The following is a 15,090-nucleotide window of genomic DNA, read 5'->3' as shown; positions in this document are numbered from 1 at the left end:
GGCACCAGAGCATTGCATTCGAAGGAGACTAGGGATGTCTACAAAGTAGCTAGCTCCATCTTCTTCACTGGCGATCGCGCCAATCAGTCATGATCACTGGATAACAAACGACACTGCGAGACATTCTGTCTACGGTACGTCATCGTACAAAGTCACGTTTGCTGCCGAAGGGGTAGCTTAGTGGCAGGCAATAGCCCCTGTAAGTTCGATGCTCTGTAGCGTTATTGAATGACGTTACTGGACACGGGTTCGAACCTCGATTGGTTCCTGAAGACACCTTCTACAGGCTCTCGAAGTTTGTCATAACATTTCTGGCACATCCGGTATTGTTGCTCGCGCTGATCAGGATCCCTCGACTGTGAAGCGCATGTGGAACTGATGGGTTCAGGAGGGCCATACTTAATGCCATGTAGGATCTCAATGGTAACACGTGACTAGAGCCCGAGAGGGCAAATATACTCTAGGATATTTCACACCTGGGTCAGATACTTGTCAAGAAACGATCTTGTTTGCAGCAAGGCTGGGACAGTGGGACAATGTTTGTACTGTCACACATGAGAAGCCGCGAACGTTGCCAGTCTGCATTCGTGATCTTCATACGGGCCCGGTACCTTCCTGATGGGACGGGGTGCCATTGGATACACAAAAGGATCCACAGTGGTCCACATAGCCATTATACAGCCTTCCAAACCTCCCACATTTCAAAGATCGAGGGAAAAAATCTGCAGTACGTACGATAATGAAATTGGACCATATCCTAGAACATCTGAAAGGGTATCTATTTACGGGCCAGATGCTGCAACTACTGCCGCCAGACTGCAGGAAGATAACATGAAATGAAAATGGCGACTCCAAATAAGTGCGCGCATGCGGTACCGTGGTTTCCAGAAGTAAAATCGCCGACTGCCGCCCAAAGAAATTGTTGTAGGCGTCACTGACTTGAAGTGAAAACAATTAAGGAATCGTACCGTAAGTTTCTGGGAACTAGAAGTGTTCTGAATCATTATGGCGGTGAACGTCTGTTACGGAAGATACAGTGGAGGATATCGTATCGTAAGTTGCTGGGAACGAGTAGTGTTCTGAAACATTCTGGCGATGAATGTCCCTGGGTTTTGCAGAGACAGTGGATGATATCAGATAAGCGTTTCCCAGAAGCCCACAAGCCCACGTCTTTCACTTCCGCAGGGTCCTAGGCAACCTAAGGTACCCCGAGCAACATTTCATGGTCTATCACAACAGTGTTTTCGTTTGTATTCTTACAAAGTTCGAATTCTGTAATATCTGACGCTGAACGACAAACCATGCCAACAATAATTTGCTTTCGATATGCTGCAGCCTATTATGATGAATGCCAGCTTCCTGGATAGATATTTTATTCTTAGACGAGGCTAACTTTGAAGTATGAGGAACGGTTAATCGGCACAATGTTCAAATTGGGCGCTCGCAACTTCAGCACGCTGTAATTGAACATGTTTGTGACAGTCCTCGATTGGACGCCTCGTATGAACACCAGAATCTGAAGATGCTGTACTCCAGGCAGTGGAAGAGGAAGCGACGACACGTACCAGAAACATAGCAGGTAGACTGAATGCGGATCACCAAACTGTTTGACGTGTTCTGCTTGAGCAGCAGTTACACCCGTACCGCCCGAGTAGGAATAGGCAGTGCAGCCGTAGGATTTTGCGTCACGGGTCCATTTCTGCAGGCAGTTCTTGCGCCGCCCTGTAGACGAGCCCGACTTTCGTCGACGGATCTTTATCACGGATAAAGCCCAGTTCACCAGGGAAGGTATTCTCAAATCGCCCAACAGTCATCTATGGAGCGATGAACACCTGCATGTGCGCGTCTCCATGGTTGGTTGGTTGGTTGGTTTGGGGGAAGAGACCAAAAAGCGAGGTCATCGGTCTCATCGGATTAGGGAAGGACGGAGAAGGAAGTCGGCCGTGCCCTTTCAAAGGAATTATCCCGGCATTTGCCTGGAGTGATTTAGGGAAATCACGGAAAACCTAAATCAGGATGGCCGGACGCGGGATTGAACCGTCGTCCTCCCGAATGCGAGTCCAGTGTGCTAGCCACTGCGCCGTCTCCATGGGTTTCAGGACGTAACGGTCCGAAAATTTCAGCACGGTTGCTGGATGGACGTGTACATGGCCACACCTTCTTCCGCCACATCTCACGGGTGCCGGTTACTCGTGGTTCATTGAACGAGCGCTGCATGGGCTCTTAGAAGAAGTTCCACTATATGTCCATTAAAAGATGCGGTTCGAGTCGCACCACTTCAGTTTTCACGTGCAGCCAGAGGTCATCTGGACCAAAGATTTAGGCAACAGTGGATACGTCGTGGTGGTCCGCACATTCTCCCGACTTGCACCTGCACATTACTACTTCTAAGGTCACATGAAATTCTTGAATTTCGAGACTCCTGTGGCATCCGAGGAAGACCGACTGGCGTGGGTTATGCCTATGGCGGGTACTGCAGGACTAGTAATTCGTAATCCTGTGTACTGGAGCACGGTCCGGAGATCCCTTATTTGGGTGGAATTCAGTGGTCGCCACATTGTGCCCTACTTGTATGTGACGCAAACGACAGGTGTCCGAGAGCTACGTGTGTTGTGGTATTATATGTACGAGGGCAGTTCAATAAGTAATGCAACACATTTTTTTTCTCGGCCAATTTTGGTTGAAAAAACCAGAAATTTCTTATGGAATATTTTCAAACATTCCCGCTTCGTCTCGTATAGTTTCATTGACTTCCGACAGGTGGCAGCGCTGTACGGAGCTGTTAAAATGGCGTCTGTAACGGATGTGCGTTGCAAACAACAGGCAGTGATCGAGTTTCTTTTGGCGGAAAACCAGGGCATCTCACATACTCGTAGGCGCTTGCAGAATGTCTACGGTGATCTGGCAGTGGACAAAAGCACGGTGAGTCGTTGGGCAAAGCGTGTGTCATCATCGCCGCAAGGTCAAGCAAGACTGTCTGATCTCCCGCGTGCGGGCCGGCCGTGCACAGCTGTGACTCCTGCAATGGCGGAGCGTGCGAACACACTCGTTCGAGATGATCGACGGATCACCATCAAACAACTCAGTGCTCAACTTGACATCTCTGTTGGTAGTGCTGTCACAATTGTTCACCAGTTGGGATATTCAAAGGTTTGTTCCCGCTGGGTCCCTCGTTGTCTAACCGAACACCGTAAAGAGCAAAGGAGAACCATCTGTGCGGAATTGCTTGCTCGTCATGTGGCTGAGGGTGACAATTTCTTGTCAAAGATTGTTACAGGCGATGAAACATGGGTTCATCACTTCGAACCTGAAACAAAACGGCAATCAATGGAGTGGCGCCACACCCACTCCCCTACCAAGAAAAAGTTTAAAGCCATACACTCAGCCGGTAAAGTCATGGTTACAGTCTTCTGGGACGCTGAAGGGGTTATTCTGTTCGATGTCCTTCCCCATGGTCAAACGATCAACTCTGAAGTGTATTGTGCTACTCTTCAGAAATTGAAGAAACGACTTCAGCGTGTTCGTAGGCACAAAAATCTGAACGAACTTCTCCTTCTTCATGACAACGCAAGACCTCACACAAGTCTTCGCACCCGAGAGGAGCTCACAAAACTTCAGTGGACTGTTCTTCCTCATGCACCCTACAGCCCTGATCTCGCACCGTCGGATTTCCATATGTTTGGCCCAATGAAGGACGCAATCCGTGGGAGGCACTACGCGGATGATGAAGAAGTTATTGATGCAGTACGACGTTGGCTCCGACATCGACCAGTGGAATGGTACCGTGCAGTCATACAGGCCCTCATTTCACGGTGGCGTAAGGCCGTAGCATTGAATGGAGATTACGTTGAAAAATAGTGTTGTGTAGCTAAAAGATTGGGGAATCACCTGGTGTATTTCAATGCTGAATAAAACAACCCCTGTTTCAGAAAAAAAATGTGATGCATTACTTATTGAACTGCCCTCGTATAACGGAGAAACGGCACGTTTCCGGTGATGAGTTCCTGTGCTAGGCTTAACTGTCTTGATCTCCAAGTCATCAAAGGCTGTGAAGAGAATTTAGTTAGACCTCGTGAGGCAGGAGATATGTGGGGTACTTACGGTCCTCGTGCGCCGGCGGCTGCAGGGGCGGCGCGGCTGCCTCGACAGGTGGAGCTGCGACGTCGTCGTCGTCGTCGCTGTCGATGTGCGGCAGCGAGCCGGCGACCTCGAAGAGCGGGCACGTCTGCATGGCGGAGTCGCGCACCGGCACGCTGGGCCGGCGCTGGCGGGCGCCGCAGCCGCAGGCGCCGGCGGCCTTGCACGGGAAGAGCGCCGCCTCGAGCGGCAGGCGGTCGGGCGCGAGCGCGCGCTCCGCGGACGCGAGCAGCGAGCGCAGCTGCGCCGGCAGCTCCATGGGCGAGCCGACGGGCGGCGCCGCCCCGCCGCCGCCCCCGCCGCCGCCCCCGCGCCACACCAGCGCCGCCTCCACGGCGCCCGCGCGCTCCGCCGGCCGCACGCAGCAGTAGCAGTCGGCGCGGCCCAGCCGCAGCCGCAGCGCCTCCACGTCGCCCAGGTGCAGCACCAGTCGCTCGCCCAGCGTCAGCGGCCAGCCCGGCGCCCAGATCGCATCGCCACCCTGCCGGCCACGGAAGAGAGCGCCGCGTCACGCAACAGCATCACACTCACCGTCTGTCTTTTTTTTTTTTTTTCGTTATTGTGATTTCATTCCCCTGCCCCATATGGGCAGGGGAGGGCTGTCAGCAGCACAATCCGCCGCTCTTCAGCCGAGTGACATGACAACTAAAACAAGAATAAAATAATACATACATAAGGAGGTAAAAAAGGGGAACATAAAACAGAGTAAGGGGAGAAAATGGAGGTAAAAATACACTGACATGTGGACGTTCATTGGGGACAGTTAAAAAAGTCACCAGAAAGTTAAAAAACACAGTTGGCGATTCTTAAAACACAGAGAAGACACTGGATGCGCATGCACAGGTTAAAAGTTGGCCACAGTATTAAAAACACTCCGAAACAACACACTTAAAATCTACTTGGAGCACACACGACGAAGAATAAAACTACCAGGTGGGACCTGCCGAGGGAAAGGTCAGAGAGGATGGAAAAGGAGGGGAGAGCATGGGGCAGTTGGGGAAGCGGCGGGATGAAGAGAGGAGGGGCAACTGTGGGTTCACGAAGAGGCAGGAGACACATGGGGCCGGAGAGGAAAAGGGAAGACAGGGCAGGAGGGAGCGCAGAGACACTGAAAGAAGGCACAAGAGATAGAGGGGGAGTAGGAGGGGAAATCCGCTCAGAAGGAGGGAGGGGGAGGAGAGGGAACCCTGAGGAGGAGGCAGGAGTTGGTAGGAAGGGTAGATGTCGGGGCGAAGCTCACCATCCGGGAGTCGTAGACGGTGGAAGTTGTGTTGGGAAAGGAGATGGAGGGTGTGGAGATGGAGAGAGGGAGGGACACAACGGTAAAGGCGCGGCAACTGGTTGGGAGTGGAGAGGAAGGGAGACACCAGGGGGTGAGGGGGATCAAGGCGGCGGACGATATATAGTGTGCGGATGTGTTCAAGGAAAAGGAGAACCGTCTGTCTTACAAAAGATACAATCGTAAAAAAAAAAATCGTGGAAGTGTTTTGTCAGTAGACGCCACAATTAGGATTCCAATTGCTGTATTCTACACCGAAGCGACAAAGAAACTGGTGTAGGCATGCGTTTTCAAATACAGATACAGGGTGGTCCATTCATAGTGACGGGGCCAAATTCTCCCGAAATAAGCGTCAAACGAAAAAACTACAAAGAACGAATCATGTCTAGCTTGAAGGGGGAAACCAGATGGCGCTATGGTTGCCCCGCTAGATGGCGCTGCCTTAGGTCAAACGGATATCAACTGCGTTTTTTTTTTTTAAATAGGAACCCCCATTTTTTATTACATATTCTTGTAGTACGTAAAGAAATATGAATGTTTTAGTTGGACCAATTTTTTCGCATTGTGACGTAACGCACAAGTCACCAATTGAAATTTTCGCACTCATACCTAGAACTGTAAAACTACCACAAGTAATTGTAGCCTATGGTAGTTTCCTTATCCTTTCTCTCCCGCCGTCCTTCCTATGTCACCATCCATAACACAGATTCCTACACCTTTTTCCCCTCTGCCGGCGTGCCCCAAGGCTCCGTCCTCTCCCCCCTAATGTATCTTTTGTACACGGCGGACATGCCGCCGCCGTCAGCCACCGTCCACCTTCTACAGTTTGCCGATGACACCGCCTTCCTTGCCCTTGCCCCCAACCTACAGCGCTCCCAACACCTTCTCCAATCCCATCTTGACCGGTTCACCGCTTGGTGCAACCACTGGTTGCTCAAGGTCAATCCCTCTAAAACCCAGGCGATCATTGTAGGCAAAACCACCCCTTCCTTCCGCCTCCTTGATTTCTATCTCACCATCTATGGCCGTTCTATCGCCCTCACTCCCACCCTTAAGTACCTTGGCGTCACCCTCGACCGTCGCCTCTCCTGGACTCCCCACCTCCGGACAATCCAAGCCAAGGCACGCTCCCGACTCCGTCTCCTCAAGCTCCTCTCCGGCCGTACGTGGGGTCTGGACCCCTCCACCATCCTCCACACCTATAAATCCCTCATCCGCCCTATCCTTTGTTATGCCCATCCGGCTTGGATCTCCGCCCCCCCCTACCTTTTATAAATCCCTCCAAATCCTTGAACGCCATGCTCTCCACCTCGCCTATCGCATCCGTCTCCCCTCCCCTATGCGGATCCTGTACGATCTCCTCCCCTTCCCCCACCTCCTCCTTTTCCTTGAAAGGATACGGATCCTGTACACCTCCCGTCAACTCGATCCTCCTCACCCACTCATCTCCCCGTTCCTCTCCCTCCCCCGCCCGCTGCCGAGCCTGTATTCCCATGTCCCACCCGGTCTCCACCTCTCCACCCTCCTTACCCTCTCCCAAGGTGGCTTCCACCAGCTCCCCCTCCCTGATGATGTCCTCCTCCCCTCCATCTACCCCTCCTACCAACTTTGATCCTCCCTCCCTCTTCCTGTATCTGTTCCTTTGGGCACCCTCCATCACTCCCCCCTTCTCGCCACTTCTCCCCCGGGCCTCCCCTCCCCTGTCCTTCTACTCCTCCTCCCCTCTCCTCAGCCATTGGCATCTCTGTTCTCCCCTCTCCACCCTCTCCCCCCGCCCTCACCCTTCTTCCCCTCTTCGCAGGTCCCCGGACTCGCACACGCTTCGTGGACTTTCGCGCGCCGGAGATCATCGCCATCTGTGTCTCGTGTGTGTGACGTCGTTTAGTGTTTTTAGTGTCCGCCGTCACGCTTCTCCGATCACTTGAGCCATCGGATTCATCAGTGTTATGTGCGCCGTGACAACGTGTTTTCAGTGTCTTTCTCGTCGAGTGTGAACGGCTCCGTGTTTTTTGTGTGACTGTGACCACTATTTTTTGCCCGTCACTATGTTCATTTTCATTCTCCATTCTTGTACTGTGATTGTCAACTCTATGGCTGAAGAGCGGCGTAGCATGCCGCTGCCAGCCTACCTGCTTGTTCAGGTGTTAAAATAACAATAAAGTAAAAAAAAAATAGTTTCCTTACTAGCGTGGGTCAGTTAAGATCGTAGCTGCGTTACCGGCATGTTAGGTGTGTTGCATACCTATCGGGCTTTACCTCATTTCGATCGCTTTGTATGCTTATGCGATCAATTTCTCAATATATTGCCCTAGAAAGCGAAAACTGCGAACCGCCTAGAAACTGAGTGAGGATATATAAAGGCCCGCGTAACCTATGGAATATTTTTGGTCTACATAGCTATCACCCTGCTCCTTACTTAAAATAGGCACTATTTATAGCAACATTGAAATTGTCAATGTTTGAACCAGGTTTTATTCGAAAAGTGTTTACTTTTAATGTGAAACGGAGGAATGTTGTAGCAAAAATTTAAATAAAGGACACAGATTTATTATACAGCACTAGAAAATGCAAATTCCTCTAACAAAAGGTGGTAGTCATAAAAAAAAAACGCGAAAAATATAGCAGACATCGCTTCAACACTTTGTCGAGCTTATGGGTGCCTGTTATTCAGGAACACCTTTGGCATTTGTCGGTGGTAAGAGGAAACTCTTGCCTTTTACCATGATCAAGAACGTTCTATTGAGTACAAAATAAAAACAATAATAACAGATTTATTTATGATAGTCCATCCAAACTGTTCTTGGATCAAAAGTAATTGCCTCAGTTACACAAAAGCGCAGAAGTTACGCGATCGACTAATTTTTATTAACTATAAATTGCAACATTATTTTGTTAGAATACTGACTATATGACGGTCTAACACTGAACGATTCTAATTATATGCAAAACAAAGATACAAAAAAAAGGACAAATCTTCGGTTCCCATTTTCTCTCCCACAGGTTAATTTATGATTATTTTCCTATCAATGCTACCCGTAATGCAACCATTTACTACATCATTTGTGTACCACACCAAAACGACCGAACCGTAGTTTTGGTACAGCGCAAATCCACTTACACCGCTAAAACCCTGCAAACACAGGTACTGACCACCAAGTTCACGGTATTTTTCTTTAACTGGTCAGTTTGTCTCTTCCCATAACGGTTTCGAACGTTTTGTTCATCATCAGATGGCTGGGAGAAATGGTCAGAATTCAGGGACTTGACTGGGAGTATCATCCGCAGCAATGTACTCTAGCAAACGTGGGCTCTAACATCTGTACTTTAAAACTTATGAGCCCTTGTTCATCTTCGATACTGTGAAACATATCTTCTACTCCATGCTCTTCACTTCCCATATTTTGAAAAAAAAAAAAAAAAAAAAAGAGAAGTCCAGAAAACATGCTGTCTAAAAGCAGTTGTTCACACTCGCTACTGTGAATCATCTATTCTACTGAACAAGTGCCCACAGCTCTTAAGATATGCGTTTTAGAGCACATATTCACTACACAGTCTTTTTTTCTTTTGGTCCGTAGTGAGTCCTCCCAAATTACAAAATGGTTCAAATGGCTCTAAGCACTATGGGACTTAACATCTGAGGTCATCAGTCCCCTAGACTTAGAACTACTTAAACCTAACTAACCTAAGGACATTACACACATCCATGCGCGAGGCAGGATTCGAACCTGCGACCGTAGCAGCAGCGCGGTTCCGAAGTGAAGCGCCTAGAACCGCTCGGCCACAGCGGCCGGCTCCCAAATTACAGAAAGCAAAAATTTTGCAGTGGAAGAGATGTTTTTTTACAAAATCGAGTATGAATAAGTGCCCATAGCTATTAAGGTATGTCGTTTAGTGGCCTTGTTAGCAAGACTTTTTTGCTTCGAACGATTGTCCCTGCCCTATACCTGAATCTGACCATTCATCTTGGATATGTTTTGTTAGCCATCCTTACAGCAGACACAATATGTTGTTAGTTTTTCGGTAAAAAGCACGACCGCCGTCGTACATGAATTTTTTGTATTGATTTACTTATGGGTATGAACAAAGAAAACTACTACTTTTTGACCAATCAATGCGGTGATTTCAAGAACTGAAAGAATGTTATCTAAAATAATATTTATACTGCAATAATTTCTAATATTTATACATTCTGAGAAGTGTTTCAGGGCTTAATATCTGCCAGGGGTTGTCTCAAGTGAAAAATGAGGTTTCTGCCATAATTTATCTAGAAAACAGAACAGGCATCAAGCCAATGCCTATCAGCTAAAAAACGTACGGTAATTCCGCCATGTCACTTTTCTGCTTGCCCTTAACTCGTCCATTGCTCCAAACGGAATAACAAAGAATGGAGTTAATCGTTACAGAGCTGTCCAACTCCGGTTTGGCACGACTTTTAACGCTTCACGAGTGAAGGCACACACTGCTCTGACGACGAGCCAAATCGTGACCGAAGCGTTTCGTAACTGTACGTCGAAATCCAGGGAAAATCTCGCAACTTTGCGTCTCGTCGAGTGTGACAAACCTCAGGACACTGCAAACCACAACAATCATGCACACAGTAAACCGACTCTGCCTAACATATCAGCAGCTTCAAGCGAAAGGACAGCAAATTGATTGCTTGTGTACAAAACGGTTTCATGAAAAATCCCCCGGTAGAACTGGGACTGAGGAAGCCTCAATTTTCGCCTACTTTCAATAACAAAAACAGCTAACACTAGGAGTCCTTCTTGTAAGAGTGTAACATTCTGTTGGGAATAAAATCGTTACGAAATAAATGAAGTACTAGCTCAGTTTTCAGTTTAATAGAAAGAAGGGGAGTAACTGGCTGTCGCTTGCTGAGAGATCCTCCTTGTCAGTTCAAATGATTATGGAATTACTAAAAGTCTAAATAATGGTAATCGTAACAGGACTTGAGCTTCGTTATGTCGATTAAGGATCAAACAGGTTACGGCTTCTCAGCAAACAAATGAAGAACTGTTGATCTAATGAATTTTACATGTTTCAAGTTGTCTCCCTGAGAGTTGGCTGTTGCTAGATAGCGATCATGATCAACAACTGGCTGTGATGTCCACCAGCTTAGCTGAGAAGTAAAGTATTTGCCTACCACGTAGCGAGCCCGGGTTCGATTCACGGCCGAGTTGGAGGTTTTCTCCGCTACTGTGTAACATTCCAGGCTTATGGTTACCCCCCCCCCCCCCATTATGTGATTCTAGATCAATACTCTTATGTCTCCAGCTATAATTAAACTCAATTACTTGTCGATAATAGGAAAAAGGCTTTTAGAAGAATAACAGCAATACCAAACAATAGTAGTTACAATACCTTTTGTACCATGAACAATCAAAATCAGATACAGGAAATTAATACATGGAAAATGTTTAGATAAAAGAATAATATATTTCGTTCTCATTATCTGTAAATGGTAGGAATTAAATCTCGAGCCTAATTAATAAAATATAGATAATTGATCGTTTAGTATTGTTCGAGTGTTTATTTCTGCAATTTCAATATTAATGTGATTTTTATGTGTTTCGAAAATGTCTTAAACGTGTTCTAGCAACGTGGGGAATATTATAGAGTGTTTGATAATGTTGTCAAACTGTTTCTTATTATAAATTATGTTTTGCATTATTATAACCAGTAGTACATTGTAGAAAGGGTACAAACACTCGGCCTCGAGTACTGTTAGGGCAGATGAGTGTTGGACCCACTAGAGGACAGATCTGTGCGTGCAGTTGAGATAAGTTCTTGGTGAATGATTCAGGTTTGGATTTACAATAGAACATTGGACATTGTCTAAAACAGCGTATTAGAACAGTGCAGTGACGGATTATTTCGGAGTGTTATGCAGTAAAATGCAGAATGATATGTGACTTTATAATCGTACTTTGTTGAGTATTAGTACTGAACAACGCATTTCTGTCAAATTACAGCATCTGGACTATTTAATACCGCCAGTGTAGTATGTACTACGATCGGTTAGCTGTAGTAGTAACTACGAGGCTTATTACACCGAAGATTGATCATGAGCTCACAAGATATAGGTTCTGAAGTGAATAAATCTACGTACTTACTTTACTTCAGCTGTAGCCTATATAATTGTAGTGGAATCCATTATGGTATCCTGTATTTATTGAACAAGCATATTTTAGCTCATGTACGCAGTCGTCGAGGGACACCGAAGGGCCGCGCGGCGTTACCCGAGCGGTCTTAGGCGCTGCAGTCATGGACTGTGCGGCTGGTCCCGGCGGAGGTTCGAGTCCTCCCTGGGGCATGGGTGTGTGTGTTTGTCCTTAGGATAATTTAGGTTAAGTAGGGTGTAAGGGACTGATGACCTTAGCAGTTAAGTCCCATAAGATTTCACACACATTTGAACATTTGACGCCGCAGGCAAGATATTCACAGGTATTTAAACCATTGTTAACTACTCACTAACCGGTGGGACGTTACAAGTGGACTGGGTGATGTGTTGTCCTCGTCATCATGATCATCTCATCACCGAAGCGCAAGTCGCCCAGTGTGGTGTCACCTGAAATAAGATTTGCAACCACCGGCCGAAAGATTCCCGGATGGCGCCTCCCGGGTATCAGTGCCACACGAACATTTCATTTTCAATGGGTGTGATTAGTATCACTGTAAGACTTTTGATGACGGACTTGCCCCAACACCAATCGAATAACAAATAACTCGTACCCAGCCGTAAGTTTTAAAAACGTCGATTATCGGAAACACCCCGGTGTTTGCAGGATGTACAGCAAGCTCACGGCGCGCCGTGGTTCGCCCCTGATGTCGGAACCAGCGCGGGCCGTCCGCGGCCTTGGTGCGCCAGCGATAGATCGCGAGTCCCACAAGTCGAGTTGCCCAAGACGGACGGTGGAACAATGACCCAACAGCTCGTAGCGCAACTCCGCGACCATCCGCGCCGCTCTACAAGGTCGTCCCTCGCTCTCTGGCCACCCAGAGTAAATAAGAGAACGGCCGCTTTCGGTTTGCGCAACTGCACCGGTCTGCGGTCACTGGCCTGTTGGCGAGACTGCTGGGCTCAAAAGCGATTGGCAGCACTGCTGCTGAGTACCGTCCTGTATAACACGACAGTGCTGGCGCTTTTCACAACACGGGTTAATACACTACTGGCCATTAAAATTGCTACACCAAGGAGAAATGAGGGTGATAAACGAGTAGTCATTGGACAAATATATTATACTAGAACTGACATGTGATTACATTTTCACGCAATTTGCGAGCATAGATCCTGAGAAATCAGTACCCAGAACAACCACCTCTGGTCGTAATAACAGCTTTGATACGCCTGGGCATTGAGTCAAACAGAGCTTGGATGGCGTGTACAGGCACAGCTACCCATGCAGCTTCAACACGATATCACAGTTCATCAAGAGAAGTGACTGGCGTATTGTGACGAGCCAGTTGCTCGGCCACCATTGACCAGACGTTTTCAGTTGGTGAGAGATCTGGAGAATGTGTTGGCCAGGGCAGCAGTCGAACATTTTCTGTATCCAGAAAGGCCCGTACAGAACCTGCAACATGCGGTCGTGCATCATCCTGCTGAAATGTATAGAGTTTCGCAGGGATCAAATGAAGGGTAGAGCCACGGGTCGTAACACATCTGAAATGTAACGTCCACTGTTCAAAGTGCCGTCAATGCGAACAAGAGGTGACCGAGGCGTGTAACCAATGGCACCCCATACCATCACGCCGGGTGATACGCCAGTGGGGCGATGTCGAATACACGAATCCAATGTGCGTTCACCGCGATGTCGCCAAACACGGATGCGACCATCATGATGCTGTAAACAGACTCTGGATTCATCCGAAAGGTTCTTCGTCGAGTAAACCATTGCAAGCGCTCCTGTCTGTGATGCAGCGTCAAGGGTAATCGCAGCCATGGTCTCCGAACTGATAGTCCATGCTGCTGCAAACGTCGTCGAACTGTTCGTGCAGGTGGTTGTTGTCTTGAAAACGTCCCCATCTGTTGACTCAGGGATTGAGACGTGGCTGCACGATCCGTCGCAGCCGTGCGGATAAGATGCCTGTCATTTCGACTGATAGTGATACGAGGACGTTGGGATCCAGCACGGCGTTCCGTATTACCCTCCTGAACCCACCGATTCCATATTCTGCTAACAGTCATTGGATCTCGACCAACGCGAGCAGCAATGTCGCGATACGATAAACCGCAATCGCGATAGGCTACAATCCGACCTTTATCAAAGTCGGAAACGTGATGGCACGGATTTCTCCTCCTTACACGAGGCATCACAACCACGCTTCACCAGGCTACGCCGGTCAACTGCTGTTTGTGTCTGAGAAACCGTTTGGAAACTTTCCTCATGTCAGCACGTTGTAGGTGTCGCCACCGGCGCCAACCTTGTATGAATGCTCTGAAAAGCTAATTATTTGCATATCACAGCATCTTCTTTCTGACGGTTAAATTTCGCATCTGTAGCACGTCGTCTTCGTGGTGTAGCAATTTTAATGGCCAGTAGAGTAGTTCAAAGTGGGGAAACGTGTGCAAGAAAGGAAGAAGGAAATTAGGGTTTACAGTCCCGTCAACGAAGAGCTCATAAGAGAAAGAGCACAGGCTCAGATAGGGGAAACCAATCACCCGCGTCTCTTTCAAAGAAACCTTCCTGGCATTCTCATTATGCGATTTATGGAAAACACGGAAAACATGTATGTGGATGATCGGACTGGGATTTGAATCATCGTCCTATCGAATACAAAGACCATGTCGTGACCATTTTGTCACTTCGCTCGGTGGACCAGCGTGTTGACTTCCAGGCACATGTCATGACTGTAAACGAATCCACTTAGCTTGTAAAACGGCACGGTGACCGAAGTATACTGCACGCCTTCTCACTTTTTTTTCTTTAGATCAACTTATTTATTCCGTATTAAGCAATATTGAGAAAAGGATGCGATGTCAGTCGACATTATGGATCGGTCCTGGCGGAGGTTCGAGTCCTCCCTCGGGCATGGGTGTGTGTGTTTGTCGTTAGGATAATTTAGGTTAAGTAGTGTGTAAGCTTGGGGACTGATGACCTTAGCAGTTAAGTCCCATAAGATTTCAGACACATTTGAGCATTTTTTTTGTTGACATTATGGATCACTTTTTAACATTATACTTATATGTATTAGGCACTGCTGTTCAACAGTATGAGATTTGTGAATATCTGTGAATGAAGTCTTTCAGGATCATACTTGATGATCTTTCCGCGACCGCTGTTAGTTTTGTTGGATTCAGTACTTGAACAATATCTGTGGAAAGGTCACTCATTGTCAACATAAAAGTTTTCTGGGTGTGATACCGCATCATAAAGTATAAAACTACTGCTGCTGGAGAAAAAGCAACGTTTCGGCCACGGTTACAGCGGCCGTCTTCTGGGTCTGGGTTTTTCTTCAGCGGCAGTAGTTTTATATATTATGACGCGGTACCATACCCAGAAAGCCGGCCGCTGTGGCCGAGTGGTTCTAGGCGCTTCACTTCGGAACCATGCTGCTGCTACGTTCGCAGGTTCGAATCCTGCCTCAGGCATCGATGTTTGTGATGCCCTTAGGTTAGTTAGGTTTAAGTAGTTCTAGGGGACTGATGACCACAGATGTTAAGTCCCATAGTG

The 15,090-nt window shown here is 47.8% G+C and overlaps 1 protein-coding gene across 1 annotated transcript in view; it reads right to left on the bottom strand.

The window, feature by feature from the left end:
* LOC124613813 (uncharacterized protein KIAA1755 homolog) overlaps positions 1 to 4,396 on the bottom strand; it is a 147,864-nt gene extending 143,468 nt beyond the window's left edge. The window contains exon 1 of the mRNA XM_047142535.1: positions 4,102 to 4,396. Coding sequence (XP_046998491.1) covers positions 4,102 to 4,396 — 295 coding nt within the window. The remainder of the gene's footprint in view (positions 1 to 4,101) is intronic.
* Between the last annotated feature and the right edge of the window lie 10,694 nt (positions 4,397 to 15,090).

This window comes from Schistocerca americana, chromosome 4 (assembly GCF_021461395.2).
Source record: "Schistocerca americana isolate TAMUIC-IGC-003095 chromosome 4, iqSchAmer2.1, whole genome shotgun sequence".
NCBI lineage: Eukaryota > Metazoa > Arthropoda > Insecta > Orthoptera > Acrididae > Schistocerca > Schistocerca americana.
This window is presented reverse-complemented; position numbering and strand designations above follow the sequence as displayed.